This window comes from Oncorhynchus nerka, linkage group LG17, assembly GCF_034236695.1.
Source record: "Oncorhynchus nerka isolate Pitt River linkage group LG17, Oner_Uvic_2.0, whole genome shotgun sequence".
NCBI lineage: Eukaryota > Metazoa > Chordata > Actinopteri > Salmoniformes > Salmonidae > Oncorhynchus > Oncorhynchus nerka.
This window is the reverse complement of record NC_088412.1, coordinates 37,274,899-37,294,709: the sequence shown is the minus strand read 5'-3', so window position 1 is coordinate 37,294,709 and position 19,811 is coordinate 37,274,899. Positions and strand designations below refer to the sequence as shown.

At 43.8% G+C, this 19,811-nt stretch overlaps 1 protein-coding gene across 1 annotated transcript in view; it reads right to left on the bottom strand.

Annotated features, from left to right (window-relative positions):
* Positions 1–19,811, bottom strand: part of LOC115145180 (BTB/POZ domain-containing protein 8-like) — a 46,022-nt gene that overhangs the window by 24,656 nt on the left and 1,555 nt on the right. The window contains 5 exon segments of the mRNA XM_029686511.2: positions 5,135–5,215; positions 10,057–10,146; positions 13,918–14,038; positions 14,783–14,898; positions 18,494–18,688. Of these exon segments, the coding sequence (XP_029542371.2) occupies positions 5,135–5,215; positions 10,057–10,146; positions 13,918–14,038; positions 14,783–14,898; positions 18,494–18,688 (603 nt within the window).

Sequence of the window (19,811 nt, the reverse complement as noted above, 5' to 3'; positions counted from 1 at the left end):
CATAAGTATTCAGACTCATTGCTACAAAACTCGAAATTGAGCTCCGGTGCATCTGGTTTCCATTGATCATCCTTGAGATGTTTCTATAACTTGATTGGAGTCCAGCTGTGGTAAATTCAATTGATTGGACATGATTTGGAAAGGTACACACCTGTCTATAGAAGGTCCCACAGTTGACAGTCCATGTCAGAGCAAAAACCAAACCATGAGGTAGAAGGAATTGTCCATAGAGTTCTAAGACAGGATTGTGTCAAGGGCACATATCTGAGGAAGGGTACTTAAAAATGTCTGCAGGTCACCAAGAACACAGTGGCCTCCATCATTCTTAAATGGAAGTTTGGAACCACCAAGACTCTTCCTAGAGCTTGACACCTGACCAAACTGAGTAACAGGGTAGAAGGGCCTTGGTCAGGGAGGTGCCCAAGAACTCGATGGTCACTCTGACAGAGCTCCAGAGTTCCTCTGTGGAGATGGGAGAACCTCCCAGAAGGACAACCATCTCTGCAGAACTCCACCAATCAGGTCTTTATGGTAGAGTGGCCAGACGGAAGCCACTCCTCAGTAAAAGGTAAATGACAGCCCGCTTGGAGTATGCCAAAAGGCACATAAAGGACTCTCAGACCATGAGAAACAAGATTCTCTGATATGATGAAACCAAGTTTGAATTATTTGGCCTGAATGCCAAGCGTCACGTCTAGAGGAAACCTGGTACCAACCCTACGATGAAACATGGCGGTGGCAGCATCATGCTGTGAGGATAGGATGTTTTTCAGCAGCAGGGACTGGGAGACTAGTCAGGATCGAGGCAAAGATGAACAGAGCAAAGTACAGAGAGATCCTTGATGAAAAGCTTGTAGCGTCATACCCAAGAAGACTAGAGGCTGTAATCGATGCAAAAGGTGCACGAACAAAGTACTCAGTAAAGGGTATGAATACATATGTAAATATAATAATACATTTTTTTTCTATATAAATTTGCAAAAATGTCAAAATAACTGCTTTTGATTTACCATTATGAGGTATTGTTTGTAGATTGATGAGAGGGGAAAACAATTTAATCAATTTTAGAATAAGGCTGTAACGCAAAAAAAAAGGAAAAAAAGTCCAGGGGTCTGAATACGTTACGAATGCACTGTACATCTGTCCAAATGAAAGATATAGCAAGCCATATGTTAGCTATGGTGATAAGTAAAACATTTTTTCCAAACCGAAACAGTCACGACTGAAACAATTGACACCATAGAGATATATAAAGAGATCTCATCTTTGTATATGTGCCATTATGGAGTTTGTGACAGCCATTGAGGCTACCTTCAATTTAAAGTTGCATGCGCTATGCTCTACCAACTGACCTACAGTGGACCACCATGTGGGTAGTGGAAAAGTGCACACTTCAGGAAAAAGTGTAGAGTATTGAGATGCATAGACAGCAGGGGGGCTTGCAACCCTCCAACAGCTCAAACACTGTCTATAATGTGCTCTACTGTACCCTATTCTACTGTTCTGTTATCTACTATACCCTACTCTATTATACTGTACTCTACTGAACTGTACTCGAGTTTACTCCACTTGAGTTTCCTACAATTTACGAAAGGGCCCTTGGTCATGGTCTCAACTCACTGGGTCTGGATCTTGGGACCAATGTCCTGGTATAAACATGGTCTTGGCTCCTGGATATTATTTTAGTCTTTGGTTTACAAACCATATGCAACCCAATTCAGGGTTAATACACATTTTGACAGATGGGAATTTCATAACTTCTCACCAAATTTCCATGACCAACAATTGGCGGCATCTCGATGTACTTCTCGATGTAAAAAGTATGCGTAATGTGGTATGTTTTTGGGACATAACGAAAACATTAATACATGCTAATAATAGGTAAACAGTTAACGAGAGGGTACAAGATATGTTTTGAATTGGCTAACTAATTATTAGTCTATCGTCAATCATATTTTATAGGCCAGGCCTACCTGCAGCTGCAACGTCCAACTGTCTCTCCCTCCTTGAGCAATGGCACACTTGTCTCACACACATGCATGTGATACGCACAAACACAGACGTGCTAGTGTCATTCCGATCCTGGCTGATTTTTATTTGATTGATAAAATATCTAAAAACGGTGCCTAAATAAATTATATTAACAGAAATGACTAAATACATTTCCATGACTTTTCCAAAAACTTTCAGGATATTATCATTTTCCAAAACTTTTCCAGGCCAGGAAAACACAATTTTTGTATTTTCATAACCATATGAACCCTGCCAATTTGAAGAAGATAATGCTCTCTGATAATTGGCTGATCACTCCCAACCCATAGGAAGCCACACCCACTTGGACTACTTTTAAATGGTGGAAACCCTTAATAGCAATATCTATACCAAAACGAGTAATTTCCATCAACAGTCCTCTATTTCTCTCTATGATTGACACGACACGGAAACGCCTGGTATTTTGCCAAAATAAAGGAAACGTGATAATTTAAACATCTAACAACATAATTAATTAGATACACAAATACTTCAATCAATCAATGAAGTTTCAGATTCATGCAATCAACATTGAACATTTTACAGAGAATAATCAAGATTATTTGAAATATTTAACTGAATTCTTTATCACCCCACTAAATGGATCAGTACTGAAACATAGTGGTAAAAGTTGCAATAAAAGGGAGAACCATGTACAGTGGTGATCATTTTGATTAACCTTCGATTACAGATTAATTTTAAAGAAACGTTATTTTCATACCAAATTAACAAAATGGTAAACATATTATTTTTAACCTGATTTTCAAAACCTTTCAATTTAATTCAGAGAGATATAGGCAATGCAAACAAAGTGTGTAAGACGTATACAGTGCATTCAGAAAATATTCCAACACCTTGTCTTTTTCCACATTTTGTCACGTTGCAGCCTTATCCTAAAATGTATTAAATTGTTTTTTTTCACGCTCATCAATCTACACACAATACCTCCATAATGACAAACTATCACATTTACATAAGTATTCAGACCCTTTACTCTGTACTTTGTAGAAGAACCTTTGGCAGTAATTACAGCCTCGAGTCTTCTTGGGTATGATGCTACAAGCTTGGCACACCTGTATTTGGGGAGTTTCTCCCATTCAGAGTGACCATCGGGTTGTTGACCAAGGCCCTTCTCCCCCGATTGTTCAGTTTGGCTGGGCGGCCAGCTCTAAGAAGAGTCTTGGTGGTTCCAAATTTCTTCCATTTAAGAATGATGGAGACCATTGTGTTCTTGGGGACCTTCCCCAGATCTTCGCCTCGACACAATCCTGTCTCGGAGCTCTACAAACAATTCCTTTGATCTCATGGCTTGGTTTTTCATCTGACATGCACTGTCAACTTATATAGACAGGTGTGTGCCTTTCCAAATCATGTCCAATCAATTGAATTTACCATAGGTAGACTCCAATCAAGTAGAAACATCTCAAGGATGATCAATGGAAACAGGATGCACCTAAACTCAATTTCGAGTCTCATTGCAAAGGGTCTGAATACTTATGTAAATAAGTTGTCATTATGGGGTACTTGCTCTCCCGCTATCTCTCTCAGAATGACCTTCTTGATCCAAATCAGTCAGGTTTCAAGACTAGTCATTCAACTGAGACTGCTCTTCTCTGTATCACGGAGGCCCTCCGCACTGCTAAAGCTAACTCTCTCCTCTGCTCTCATCCTTCTAGACCTATCGGCTGCCTTCGATACTGTGAACCATCAGATCCTCCTCTCCACCCTCTCCGAGTTGGGCATCTCCGGCGCGGCCCACGCTTGGATTGCGTCCTACCTGACAGGTCGCTCCTACCAGGTGGCGTGGCGAGAATCTGTCTCCTCACCACGCGCTCTCACCACTGGCGTCCCCCAGGGCTCTGTTCTAGGCCCTCTCCTATTCTCGCTATACACCAAGTCACTTGGCTCTGTCATAACCTCACATGGTCTCTCCTATCATTGCTATGCAGACGACACACAATTAATCTTCTCCTTTCCCCCTTCTGATGACCAGGTGGCGAATCGCATCTCTGCATGTCTGGCAGACATATCAGTGTGGATGACGGATCACCACCTCAAGCTGAACCTCGGCAAGACGGAGCTGTTCTTCCTCCCGGGAAGGACTGCCCATTCCATGATCTCGCCATCACGGTTGACAACTCCATTGTGTCCTCCTCCCAGAGCGCTAAGAACCTTGGCGTGATCCTGGACAACACCCTGTCGTTCTCAACTAACATCAAGGCGGTGGCCCGTTCTTGTAGGTTCATGCTCTACAACATCCGCAGAGTACGACCCTGCCTCACACAGGAAGCAGCGCAGGTCCTAATCCAGGCACTTGTCATCTCCCGTCTGGATTACTGCAACTCGCTGTTGGCTGGGCTCCCTGCCTGTGCCATTAAACCCCTACAACTCATCCAGAACGCCGCAGCCCGTCTGGTGTTCAACCTTCCCAAGTTCTCTCACGTCACCCCGCTCCTCCGCTCTCTCCACTGGCTTCCAGTTGAAGCTCGCATCCGCTACAAGACCATGGTGCTTGCCTACGGAGCTGTGAGGGGAACGGCACCTCAGTACCTCCAGGCTCTGATCAGGCCCTACACCCAAACAAGGGCACTGCGTTCATCCACCTCTGGCCTGCTCGCCTCCCTACCACTGAGGAAGTACAGTTCCCGCGCAGCCCAGTCAAAACTGTTCGCTGCTCTGGCCCCCCAATGGTGGAACAAACTCCCTCACGACGCCAGGACAGCGGAGTCAATCACCACCTTCCGGAGACACCTGAAACCCCACCTCTTTCAGGAATACCTAGGATAGGATAAAGTAATCCTTCTCACCCCCCCCTTAAAAGATTTAGATGCACTATTGTAAAGTGGCTGTTCCACTGGATGTCTTAAGGTGAACGCACCAATTTGTAAGTCGCTCTGGATAAGAGCGTCTGCTAAATGACTTAAATGTAAATGTAAATGTGAGTAGTTTGATGAGTAAAAAAATGTATTTAATACATTTTAGAACAAGGCTGAAACGTAACAAAAAGTTGAAAAAGGGAAAGGGTCTGAATACTTCCAGAATGCACTGTATGTCTACCTGACAGTATGTTTGGATTCAACTTCACATTTTTTAAGGTACATACCTGGCACTGGCTCTGGGTGGTAGGTCTATTATGGCACCATACATGAACTGTAGGAGAATCTCCATCTCATCTGGCCCCAGACTGAAAATAACAACAGTGTCGTTACCTCTGTAGGCAAAGTAGAACCATCATCCCACTTCAAATCTACTGTCTGATCTGCCGTCTGATCTGGGGTGCTGTAGGCTTTTAATTCAAGCTATAAGCGTGAAGAAATTGTACAAGTGTCTCTTGCAAAACTGATTTTATCTTACTAAACTAAAAATAATGGTTCAATAAATAATATCTAAACATCTATTTATTGAGCCAAATTACATTTTTCATAAAATGCAATTCTAAGTGAAGAGCAGCACTAAAAAACATTGTCACTCGGGCCTACGGGGTATTTCCCCCAGAGTCCTCCAGTACAGTGCCTCAGCACACCCATCCTGCATGGTGACAGAGTGTCATCCCCAATTACTCTCAGATCAGCCAAGCTGAGACGAGTGACATTACTCTCCCCTTAGGAGAGTGCAGCCTCGTTTGTCTCTGCTGCCACACCGCTCTGACGGCAAGGGTAGAGAGGACTTAAAAACAACGGTAGATGACCTGGTTTGGAAATTATCCGAGTGAGTGGAATCACACTGTCTGTAGTTAGCGGTTTGTTTGCAGTCAATTCAGATAGTATACATAAAATGTAAATTCCACTTAATGACTTCTCAATAAAGCAGAAGCAATTTATTTTAAACGTTTTTACATTTCTGAATGTCAAATTCAAATAATTTCCTGAAATGACTGCCTTCAATTCAAATTGAGACTAACCTTGGTGTGTGCATGAAACCCCATAAAGAGCCAGCCTGATATAGGCTAATATATTCTCAGCACCCACAGTATGAATTATTAATGCAGTATAGGATAGGCAGCAGACTTCAATTGTTGTTGGGAGACAATGAGCCTTGTTATTGATACACCAGAGTGGAGGTATAAGTTGCGTCCCAAATGGCAGCCTATTCACTTTATAGTGCACACCTTCTGACAAAAGTAGTACACTATATAGGGAATAAGCTGCAATTTGGGACGCAGATGTAGACATTACCGATGAATAGACATTATAGACGAAGAAGGACTTCAGTCCTAACCATCCCTTGGCCAGTATGTACAGTTGAAGTCGGAAGTTTACAAACACCTTAAACTGATATTAAATGTATTTGGCTTTCACAATTCCTGACATTTAATCCTAGTAAAAATTTCCTGGCTTAGGTCAGTTAGGATCACCACTTCATTTTAAGAATGTGAAATGTCAGAATAATAGTTGAGAGAATCATTTCTTTTTTGAGTTTATTTCTTTCATCACATTCCAAGTGGGTCAGAAGTTTACATACACTCAATTGGTATTTGGTAGTATTGCCTTTAAATTGATTAACTTGGGTCAAACATTTCAGGCAGTCTCCACAAGTCGGGTTCATCCGTGGGATGAATTTCCAAACGCCTGAAGGTACCACGTTCATCTGTACAAATAATAGTACGCAAGTTTAAACACCATTGGACCACACAGCCATTATACCGCTCAGGAAGGAGACGCGTCTCCTAGAGATGAACGTACTTTGGTGCGAAAAGTGCAAATCAATCCCAGAATAACAGCAAAGGACCTTGTGAAGATGGAGGAGACAGGTACATACGTTTCTATATCCACAGTAAAACGAGTCCTATATCGAAATAACCTGAAAGGCCGCTCAGCAAGGAAGAAGCCACTGCTCCAAAAGCTCCATAAAAATTACAGACTACGGACTACGGACTTCTTGAAACAAGAATAGAACTGTTTGGCCATAATGACCATCGTTATGTTTGGAGGAAAAAGGGGGAGGTTTGCAAGCCGAAGAACACCATCCCAACCATGAAGCATAGGGGTGGCAGCATCATGTGGCGGTGCTTTGCTGCCGGAGGGACTGGTGCACGACCAGCACAAAAACATCCTGTGGCGGACTGCAATAGCATCGAATAGTCCCCGCGATATGCAACTGTTCAGGGAAGTCAGGAACCAATACACGCAGTCAGTCAGGAAAGCAAAGGCCAGCTTCTTCAAGCAGAAATTTGCATCCTGTAACTCTAACTCCAAAAAGTTCTGGGACACTGTAAAGTCCATGGAGAACAAGAGCACCTCCTCCCAGCTGTCCACTGCACTGAGGCTAGGTAACGCGGTCACCACCGATAAATCCATGATTATCGAAAACTTCAACAAGCATTTCTCAACGGCTGGCCATGCCTTCCTCCTGGCTACTCCAACCTCGGCCAACAGCTCCGCCCCCCCCGCAGCTACTCGCCCAAGCCTCCCCAGCTTCTCCTTTACCCAAATCCAGATAGCAGATATTCTGAAAGAGCTGCAAAACCTGGACCCGTACAAATCAGCTGGGCTTGACAATCTGGACCCTCTATTTCTGAAACTATCCGCCTCCATTGTCGCAACCCCTATTACCAGCCTGTTCAACCTCTTATATCGTCTGAGATCCCCAAGGATTGGAACGCTGCCGCAGTCATCCCCCTCTTCAAAGGGGGAGACACCCTGGACCCAAACTGTTACAGACCTATATCCATCCTGCCCTGCCTATCTAAGGTCTTCGAAAGCCAAGTCAACAAACAGATCACTGACTATCTCGAATCCCACCGTACCTTCTCCGCTGTGCAATCTGGTTTCCGAGCCGGTCACGGGTGCACCTCAGCCACGCTCAAGGTACTAAAGGATATCATAATCGCCATCGATAAAAGACAGTACAGTACTGTGCAGCTGTCTTCATCGACCTGGCCAAGGCTTTCGACGCTGTCAATCACCATATTCTTATCGGCAGACTCAGTAGCCTCGGTTTTTCTAATGACTGCCTTGCCTGGTTCACCAACTACTTTGCAGACAGAGTTCAGTGTGTCAAATCGGAGGGCATGTTGTCCGGTCCTCTGGCAGTCTATGGGGGTGCCACATGGTTCAATTCTCGGGCCGACTCTTTTCTCTGTATATATCAATGATGTTGCTCTTGCTACGGGCAATTCCTTGATCCACCTCTACGCAGATGACACCATTCTGTATACTTCTTGGCCCTTCCTTGGACACTGTGCTATCTAACCTCCAAACGAGCTTCAATGCCATACAACACTCCTTCCGTGGCCCCCAACTGCTCTTAAAACGCTAGTAAAACCAAATGCATGCTTTTCAACCGTTCGCTGCCTGCACCCGCACGCCCGACTAGCATCACCACCCTGGATGGTTCCAACCTAGAATATGAGGACATCTATAAGTACCTAGGTGTCTGGCTAGACTGTAAACTCTCTTTCCAGACTTATATCAAATATCTCAAATCTAAAATAAAATCTAGAGTCGGCTTTCTATTCCGCAGCAAATCCTCCTTCACTCACGCCGCCAAACTTACCCTAGTAAAACTGACTATCCTACCGATCCTCGACTTCGGCGATGTCATCTACAAAATAGCTTCCAATACTCTACTCAGCAAACTGGATGCAGTTTATCACAGTGCCTTCCGTTTTGTTACTAAAGCACCTTATACCACCCACCACTGCGACCTGTATGCTCTAGTCGGCTGGCCCTCACTACATATTCGTCGCAAGACCCACTGGCTCCAGGTCATCTACAAGTCCATGCTAGGTAAAGCTCCGCCTTATCTCAGTTCACTGGTCACGATGGCAACACCCACCCGTAGCACACGCTCCAGCAGGTGTATCTCACTGATCATCCCTAAAGTCAACACCTCATTTGGCCGCCTTTCCTTCCAGTTCTCTGCTGCCTGTGACTGGAACGAATTGCAAAAATTGCTGAAGTTGGAGATTTTTATCTCCCTCACCAACTTCAAACATCTGCTATCTGAGCAGCTAACCGATCGCTGCAGCTGTACATAATCCATCGGTAAATAGCCCACCCAATTTACCTACCTCATCCCCATACTGTTTATATTTATTTACTTTTCTGCTCTTTTGCACACCAGTATCTCTACCTGCACATGACCATCTGATCATTTATCACTCCAGTGTTAATCTGCAAAGTTGTAATTATTCACATACCTCCTCATGCCTTTTGCACACAATGTATATAGACTCTTTCTTTTTTCTACTGTGTTATTGACTTGTTAACTGTTTACTCCATGTGTAACTCTGTGTTGTTGTCGGTTCACACTGCTATGCTTTATCTTGGCCAGGTCGCAGTTGTAAATGAGAACTCGTTCTCGACTAGCCTACCTGGTTAAATAAAGGTTAAATAAAAAAAATACAAATAAAAAACTTCTCAAAATAGATGGCATCATGAGGTAGGGAAATTATGTGGATATATTGAAGCAATATCTCAGGACATCAGTCAGGAAGCTAAAGCTTGGTCGCAAATGGGTCTTCCAAATGGACAATGACCCCAAGCGTACTTCCAAAGTTGTGGCAAAATGGCTTAAGGACATCAAAGTCAAGGTATTGGAGAGAACATCACAAAGCCCTGACCTCAAACCCATAGAAAATTTGTGGGCAGAACTGAAAAAGCGTGTGCAAGCAAGGAGGCCTACAAACCTGACTCAGTTACACCAGCTCTGGCAGGAGGAATGGGCCAAAATTCACCCAACCTATTGTGGTAAGCTTGTGGAAGGCAACCCGAAACGTTTGACCCAAGTTATACAATTTAAAGGCAATACTACCAAATACTAATTGAGTGCATGTAAACTTCTGACCCGCTGGGAATGTGATGAAAGAAATAAAAGCCGAAATAAATCACTCTCTCTACTATTATTCTCACATTTCACATTCTTAAAATAAAGTGGTGATCCTAACTGACCTAAGACGGGGACTTTTTACTAGGATTAAATGTCAGAAATTGTGGAAAACTGAGTTTAAATAAATGTATGTATGTATGTATGTATGTATGTATGTATGTATGTATGTATGTATGTATGTGTGCCAGGACCTACCCCTGTAGAGTGATGCATTGTCTGGAGCTCTCCATCCAACTCCCACACAGCATAGCTCGGAAATACTGAGACCGCGCACACAGGACCGCCCTAAAAACAAAACACACACAAGTCAAATTTCAGCTGTGTGGCCTGTGCATGTGTGTGTATGTGTGGTGATGGTGTAGCTGGCCCTGAAGGGACACATGGTGACGGTATGTCTGGCACACAGACCTTCAGAGAAGTGACTGATCTGGACATCAAAGAACCATTCTGCAGTCTCTGAACCGAAGCCCATGTTTTTACCAAGATGATGCTCAACTGCCACTGAGATGCACATATGACCCTGCAGCACATTGCATATCTAATATGATCTTCAGATCATCTCTAGCATCATGACAGCTCATGAAAATCATCAGAGTGGATCCACAGTTTTACAGTCACCATTATTCACTAGCTTATCTTGTCATGGACGAGGAAGGCCCCCCCCCTCCACAGTCAAACCCCTCTGCTTTTCTCTCTCACACACCCACATACTGTAAATAGTATAGTCTTTATTTAACCCCCCCATTGCCATTCTGTGATTCCATATACTTGGAGTGTGCTATAATTCTCTCAGAGTGATCATTTAACTACACTTCAGGAGGGGTGTCCTCTTCTGTAGCAGATCTTATTATAGAAGCAGAAATAGACGACGTGACTGGAGAGAATTGACAGTAAAAAAGGCTGCTGAAAGAATCGTGAATGTCTCAAAGCTTTTCCAACACATTTCCATCAATTCTAAGTGATTACTGTCACTATTCTTTAAAACAGTGGCTGCCATCTCCCTGGGGCCACCCATACGAAAATGTATGCACGCATGACTAAATTGCTTTGGATAAAAGTGTCTGCTAAATTGCATACACTAAATATACAAAAGTTTGTGGACAGCCCTTCAAATGAGTGGATTTGACTATTTCAGCCACACCCGTTGCTGACAGGTGTATAATATCGAGCACACAGACATACAATCTCCATAGACAAACATTGGCAGTAGAATGGCCTTACTGAAGAGCTCAGTGACTTTCAATGTGGCACCATCATAGGACGCCAACTTTTCAACAAGGCAGTTTGTCAAATATCTGCCCTGCTCAAGCTGCCCTGGTCAACTCTAAGTGGTGTTATTGTGAAGTGGAAACATCAAGGAGCAAAATGGAAAGTGGAAAGCCTTCCCAGAAGAGTGGAGGCTGTTATAGCAGCAAAGGGGTGACCAACTCTATATTAATGCCCATGATTTTGGAATGAGATATTCGATGAGCAAGTGTCCACATACTTTTGACACATACTTTTGACCATGCAGTGTATATTAAGAATATTGGCCACACTTGTGTTATTGGGTTATTGGGAGACACTAAAGTCGTAACAAAAGGTAGTCATGATGGTACAGCGTTGTACTCCAAACAGCGTTGTACTCCAAACTTTAGTAGCACCATCAGCCTAACGTATAGAACATGACAAGTCCTCCTGTATGTGGAACAAAAGAGTGACTTCATACAAAGAGCTGTAGAAGTCTTGCTGCTGTAAATGAAAGGCTCCAGATTGTGAATGTCAGTCAGTCTCCATGAGGAGGGGAATAAATCTTCTCTTCCCTCAGCAGAGGTAGGTGTGTGTCTGTGTCAGTCAGTCTTGATATCGCTTCTCTTCCCCCAGCTGGGGGAGGTGGGGGTGGAGGGATGGATGAAAGTGATTGGTAGATCACAGCTCAGACCCAGTGGAGTGGCATCGAGAGAAGAAGGGAGCGAGAGAGAACTGCGGAAAGCAGGCAGGCACCACTGGGCTACCATACTAATCAGATTCAGCAGTGTTGCACTGCAGTCAAGGCTCACACGGCATGGAACGCTAGAAAAACACCAAAAAAGGTTTTCCCGCATTCATCTGAAGAGGAGCTGCATTACACTGTCTGTCTGTCTGGGTAGATCCCCTGAGCACAGGCAGGGAGGGAGAAACCTGTCTCCATGTTTAGTACTAGCACTACCTCTGCACCACTGAATGACCTCACCACAGCGTAACGGCTTGGTGAAACCCTCTGGCCTTGAGGACTGTGATTGTGTTGTACAGCTTACTTTTTATCAATGAATGATAACAGAAACATGAAGATAAATCAAGCAACATTTTTGGACACAGAGACAGATGGTTGTGCTTGGTGCACATTATTGGTTTAAATGCTGGTCTGTGGGGCTTTTTCAGGTTGATGTTTGATTCAAAGGTCAATGTATAATCGTGACCATTTATTGGTGCCTGAAATCCAACTGTTCAGATTGCATGCCAAAATGGTAACCAATCTATGCAAATATCCCTTCAAAGTGACGCCTGTATGCAAATGCATAACACTGTTATAACATGATTTCATGTGACACACAAATACATTAAAAAAACACACAAGATCAGTAGCTATTATCCAACTCTTCATGTACAAGAAGTGCATCAGTATGTATCAGCATATCATTAGCAGTATCTGTACTCAATCCACTTCCAAACAGCCTTGCATGTGTATGTATCACTATTACACGAGGAACTGCCCAACAATCGATCAAGTTTGAGCATCAGGGAAGTCAATCAAATGCCAGAGAATGTTAATGTAGTAACGAAAGTTCAATCAGTAAGGCTGGTCTGAATGGATCATCCCTTCATTTATCTAGTGAGTAAGGGGTAATAAATGAGGGGCTGTTATTTTTATGGAAAATAATTCACGTGTGGAACTGACCTTTCACGGAGTTGCATTATTTTACAGAGAACGCATAGAGCCCTGAGTTGATTATCCCTTTTATACCATGGCTATAATTGAACACATTTGTCGCTAGAAATGTGTTCATTTGCAGGTAGAAATGTATGCAACATCCACTGAAGTAGCTAGCAAGTTTACTAGATAGCTACAGTAGTTGTTATGGCAACCAAATAAACAGACTTAGTAGCTTAGCTAACTATGAAAATCGAACTCAACAATCCCACTACTGTTTTCAATTGGACTTTTACTTTCAAATGCAGCTCCAACAAAACTTGTAAAAATGAACTATAGGTTTTGAATTCTACTGTGCAAATATACTGTGCGTTACAGGGAAATAATGCACGTTTATAATGTTACCTCATTAGCATAGCAGGATAGCAGGTATCCGTGTTAGTGTTTATGTTACCTCATCAGCATAGCGTCACGTCTTTAGTCCTCCTTTACTATAAGCAAGTGTGCGGAACGTCATTCATCAATTAACTTCAGCCTGTGAGCATGGCACACTAAGGCAATTCCACCACGCTCGATGATTAATCTATGGGGTTACTCGTGCAATAATCACTTTCCTTTCCTTCAACATATGAGCATGAATCTAGCGGAGTATTTATATGTCAACTCAAACCTTATGTCTCCCACTCGCTGGGGGGGGGGGGGGACAAGGCCTACCCAAAACTATTCAATAAAATTCCATATTGTATTCTGTCTCTATTGTCATGGAGTTAAGCCTTTACTCGATTGAACTATATGTAGGCCTGGTGTTATGAACTATAACTGCTTTGTGAAAATAATACACCTACTAACGCCATCTACAACCTACTGAGTTGCATCAAATTATGCATAGATAGAAGAGGAATTGAGATGTACAGAGGTTTGATAAGTCCCAGGCGGGGTTTTGTGTAGGAGATAAAAACAAAACAATCATAGTCATTCTCCTACACAAATATTGATTGACCTTTAGACCTTATTGTGCTACTAGGTTTCTTCCTTCTAGGGAGTTTTTTTCCTGGCCACTGTGCTTCTGTTTGGTCTGTGGTGTCTAGGCCAAGTTACACTAAATCCCTTTGTGACCACTGCTGATGCAAAAAGTACTTCATACATTGTATCGGCTGATTGATTACCTGTGACAGGAGAAGACCTGCTCCCCTACTTGGATGCTGATGTCAGATCCTTCTCCTCTCTGGTAGAGATCCAACAGGTCTGCTCCAAGACCAGAGGCTGGCTCCACAACCACAGCATTATCTGAAAGGGTTAGGAATGGAGGGCAATAATAAGACAATAGAATGTATGTCCAAAAAACCTGGTCCTTTGGCCTGGGCAGATCTGACTAGAAGGGCCGTGCACTCCATCCGTTGGACCAAACGCAAAGAGCGTTTGTGTGTGAGTGACAGAGAACAAAGCTAAACTGAATAAACATGCAGAACGAGTAGCGTTAGTGTTTACCTAAAAAGGTCAATAAAGCTGTGTTGCCTTATCTGCACTGGGCTGTTATTGCCAGTAGCAACAACAAGCTACTAAATGCAATTAAGGGTTAAAGGGAAATTTCACCCTTTTTCAACTTCATATTCATCATCTCCAGCACCACCACAACATCAACATATGTGAAAATGGCCATTATCTATGTGTTGTTGTAAAGGAAGATAACTATATCCAATGATATCATTAACCAATTAGTAGACAATTAGTAGGCAATCCCTACTCATAATTGGTTAAAACTCACATAATGCACACTGATGATGTCATTGGAAACACTTAACTTCCTCGATTTCCCCCCCCCACAAAACATAGTAACGAGCCATTTTCATATACTGTATGTTGATGTTGGGGTGGTGCTGGAGATGATGAATATTTTGTTTTTACATGTCCCTTTAAGTCAGATCATTTTGAGTCTCATGGAGCGAGGGACCCATAGGGCTTTGGTCAAAGTAGTGCACTAAATAGGGAATAGGAAGCCATTTTGGATGCACACACTGTTGATCTGTTTACCTGAGTCAGTGTGGAGATCGACATCGGGACCATTGAGGACAATAGTAGGCGACTCTGAGTCCTCAGGGATTCCTTCTCCAGCCAAGCCCATGCGTTGGTCTGCTGTGTACATTCGCCTAAGATTAGTGGAAACAGAAGAAAAGGAAGATTATATTGTCCAGTGTACAAGACGAAATGTGTGTTCAGCTTTATCCCAACCCCTCTAAAACACCTAGGATTAGAATGGTAACAAATGCCGGGGATAGAGCCTTTGTATACATTCTATGGGGAATACTACAGTCAGTCATCATTGCTCTGAGCGACAAGGAGACACTGACGCACAGGGTGTAATGTTCCAGAACACAGAGGTGCGTGAGAGGAGCACAGTGCAGGGATTATGACTGCTGCCAGAGCCCCAGTGCCTGTTGGCTAGCACACTGCACCCCAGCCCAGTGCCTGTTATCTAGCACACTGCACCCCAGCCCAGTGCCTGTTAGGTAGCACACTGCACCTCAGCCCAGTGCCTGTTAGCTAGCACACTGCACCCCAGCCCAGTGCCTGTTATCTAGCACACTGCACCCCAGCCCAGAACCAGTTATCTAGCACACTGTACCCCAGCCCAGTGCCTGTTATCTAGCACACTGCACCCCAGCCCAGTTAGCTAGCACACTGCACCCCAGCCCAGTGCCTGTTAGCTAGCACACTGCACCCCAGCCCAGTGCCTGTAAACTAACACACTGCACCCCAGCCCAGTGTCTGTAAACTAACACACTGCACCCCAGCCCAGTGCCTGTTATCTAGCACACTGCACCCCAGCCCAGTGCCTGTTAGCTAGCACACTGCACCCCAGCCCAGTGCCTGTTCGTTCACCTCACTGCAGTTGAACTGATTCTTCTGCGTCTGATGAGACCAAAACACCGGTTCTGTTCGAATATATACACACAGAGGTTAGTTTATTAGGTACACCCATCTAGTACCGGATCGGACCTCCCTTTGCTTCCAGAACAGCCTGAATTATTCGGGGCATTCTACAAGGTGGCGGAAACGTTCCACAGGGATGTTGTCCACGATGATGCGATGCCTTCACACAGTTGCTACAGATTGGAAGGCGGTACGAACAGCACGTTCCATCTCATCCCCCCAAAAATCTATTGGGTTTGGTCAGCAACAATGTTCAGCTACGCTGTGGCGTTCAATTGTTGCTCAATTGGACCTAATGTGTGCCAGGAAAACATTCCCCACACCAGTACACCACCGCCACCAGCCTGTACCGTTGACACCAGGCAGGACGGATCCATGGACTCTTGCTGCTTTCATCAAATCCTTACTCTGCCATCAGCATGACGCAACAGGACCCGGGATTTGTCAGACCAGGCAATGTTTTTTCTACTCCTCAACTGTCCAGTGTTGGTGATTGCGTGCCCACCGGAACAGCTTCTTATTTTTAGTTGATAGGAGTGGAACCCGGTGTGGTCGTCTGCTGCAATATCCCAGCCGTGACAAGGACTGACGAGTTGTGCGTTCCAAGATGCCGTTTGGCACACCACTGTTGTACTAAATAAATAAGTACTGCGCTGTAATGTGTGTTTTTGTGGCCCGCCTGTTAGCTTGCACGATTCTTGCCATTCTCCTTTGACCTCTCATCAACGAGCTGTTTTCGCCCACAGGACTGCCGTTGACCGGATGTTTTTTCCTTTGTCGCACCATTCTCGGTAAACCCTAGACATGGTTGTGTGTGAAATGGCCGCCCTCCTGGGCTTTTCTGAGATACTGGATACGGCGCACATGGCACCGATGATCATAGGGCACTCAAAGTCACTTAGAATGGGCAAAATGAGTGACCTAACGCTCAATCAAACATGAACTGAATTCCTCGATGCCTGTCTGCCTGCTTTATACAGCAAGCCACGGCCACGTGACTCACTGCCTGTAGGAGTGATCCATCTTCATGAACAGGGTGGTGTACCTAATAAACTGGACCCTGAGTGTATATCTGCTGCTGAAGATAGTTGGACTGGCACTCAGAGGTTCTCAATGAAGGATGATAGACAGGAATGATGATCTATGATAAATGTAGTGGATTAATTCAGACTCGTTAATTAAGGATCCAAGAATTTAAGCTTTTTGCCCATATCAGATATGTCTATGTCCTGGGAATTGTTTTGTTACTTACAACCTCATGTTTACCAGTAAAGAAGACTTGCAGGCATACACATTGGTGTGGTTATGAACATAACAAATATGTGGTCCATTAAGAGTGAATTGTCCCAATCCAGGAGCTCTCACACATATACTGTACATCTACCAACAGGCTTTGTTTGTACGCCGTTTGTGTCCACATATACAGTATTCCAGAGTCATCATCATGGCACAACATGGTCTGCTCTGCTGCTTCTCTGAAGGCCTGATTAATACCCTGCTAATGAGCTAGCAGCATAATGCATTAGATCAAAGGCTGGTTGTACTCTCTCAGTAGACCATACTGCTGCTGCTGGGGCCAGATCTGACTCTAGTCTACAGTATGCCTAATGGAGAGTATCACTGGATCCATACCCTGATGTTGATATTACAGATGGATGCTATTAGTACTAACATGATCAGATAATCTCACAATGCCTTCGTAATCAGATTACACCGTTCTATTAATAATCTGCTTGACAAAATACTTACAGTAGGAGTACTCTACTACTATTTGAGAAGGTCCGGTCACACATTTCTTTTGTGGCAAAGTTCCAGATGGATATTGCATTTATCAGCGTAGTAACAAACCTCCACTTCACAACCCATGTGACACCAAACTGTTCACACCCCCTCTTGTTGGCAGAGAGAAAATGTTGCCATTTTAACTTAATTTTCTGCAATTCTACACACTAGGGCGGCAGATACAAGCGTTGGACTTGTAACCGAAAGGTTGTCAGATCGAATCCCTGAGCTGACAAGGTAAAAATCTGTCATTCTGCACCTGAAAAAGACAGTTAACCCACTGTTCCTAGGCCATCATTGAAAATAAGAATTTGTTCTTAACTGACTTGCCTAGTTAAATAAAGGTAAAAAATAATTACAATACCTGACAAAAACAAAGGGGGCCTCCTGGGGGTTGAGGCCCCTGAACACTTAATCTGGCCATGATAACTACAAGATTTAGATAGGTAAACTAGACTAACCAGCTATCTAGTTGATCAACTGGACATTTCTGAAAGGTTATAAATAGCTCTCTAAGGTCTGTCAGTGAATGACATAACAAGAGGAAAACTCCCCATGCACTACCAACTTTTGAAATTGCACCTTGTGCATTCTACGGTTACAGCTCTAAACAGCAGTAAGTTCAAAGACTGAGTTCTGACTATTTAAAAAAGTCAGGACCAGCGGTCCGTATTGAACCTGTTCTGGGTCTGCATCGAGTATGGCTGATTTACAGCATCTTGGTCTGGATAAAAAAAAAGGGAGTATGGCGCCCTCTGGCTGTAATTCAACAGTACAGAAACTACACGCAAAGCACCACCTAACAATCATGTTAATTGACAGAGTTAGATTATCTACAAAGAAACACTCTCTTAAATGATTTAGATTCAAATATATTTTATGCACCTGTGATGTATATTTGAGTAAGAATAGAGGGCCTACATAAGGATGATTGGACCATAGAACTAGCATTAGTAATTATATGTCTATGGATTGGTGAGTGTACTGAAACTGTAAAAACAATAACATATACTCTGACTAGGAGTGTACCTGATATACTGCTTCAGCTCCGTGCTGTCATAGTTGTTTAGCTGGATGGTCTTCGGGTCTGGATGAGAACCCCTCCTCAGTATTTGTGGGGCCCTGGCCAGGAGAACAGCCCTGTGAACCAGGAGAGGGGTGGAGCTGGCGCAGGAGCCCACCGTACACAGGCTGACATCTGCCTCTAACTCCTCCTGCAGCAGCCTGGGAAATCACAACACAGGAGTGGTTCACATCTGGCAGTACATAAACACATTGCAACACAAAATAATTTCAGCGGAGCAAGGATAGGAAAGGGACAATGATACAATTAATTTCTTAACTGAAGACATTTACATTTTAGGAGGCAGAGAGCAGTACATTTGGGAGGTGGGTCATCAAGGGGATAGCATGGTTAGTAGTGTAGGGGGGGTCAAAGGCAACCGTAGAAACCCTACAACCCTGCTTAACTATATATAATCAAGCTGACTGGACTTGATCTGGGTAAGTCAGCAGCACAGAGTCCTTGGTCCTTCCTTCTGCCCCTGTACCACTAACCACCATAATTAACTTCCATTGCTGTGTCTGAAGTGGGTGACCCAGAAATCAGCCAGCCTCAAGCCAAATGGGCCATAAGAACTGTGGTACTACTGTAGCTACTGCCTCTGTGCCTACTGGAACTGGGCTATTTTATTGCCCCCAGGGAAGGCCGTGGCTGGGTAGCATGTATGAGCTGTCCTACTGCATGCTACTGCTGCTGTTGTATGTGTCCCCCCCCAAATGGCACCATATTCCTTTTGTAGGGCACTACTTTCGACCAGAGCCCTATGGGTCATGGTCAAAAGTAGCAACTATAAAGAGAATAGGGTGCAGTTTGGGACACAGACAGTAACTGGGTTGCATGTATGAGCTGTGGTGTTACTGCTGCTGTAGCCATTTCATTTTACAGCCCTCAGGCAGATAAGCAGAGAGTGACTGGGAAGTGGGTCACCCATGATACAAGGAGTTAAATGGGAAATTATGTTTCTTTGTCGTTCCATTTCCCATAACCCCTTGTTGCGTGTGACTGTCACTGTGTCTGACCTGCCAACAGGGGGTACTAAAGTTCTTATTACTACCAGGTAGTCAGAGGAAAATGTTTGTTTTAGTCAGGGGAGTAGGGTGAAGTTGGGTCGTCTCTAGTTACCTCAGCCACAAAGTCATAAACCCTATTTCTAAAATGTATTTTCTTAAAAGATTTTAAACCTAACCGTGACCCTAAACTGAACCACACTGCTTACCTTATGCCTACCTAATGTTAAATCAAGACCCAAAAGTTAATTTTGTTTCCAGGATTTTTTATATAGAC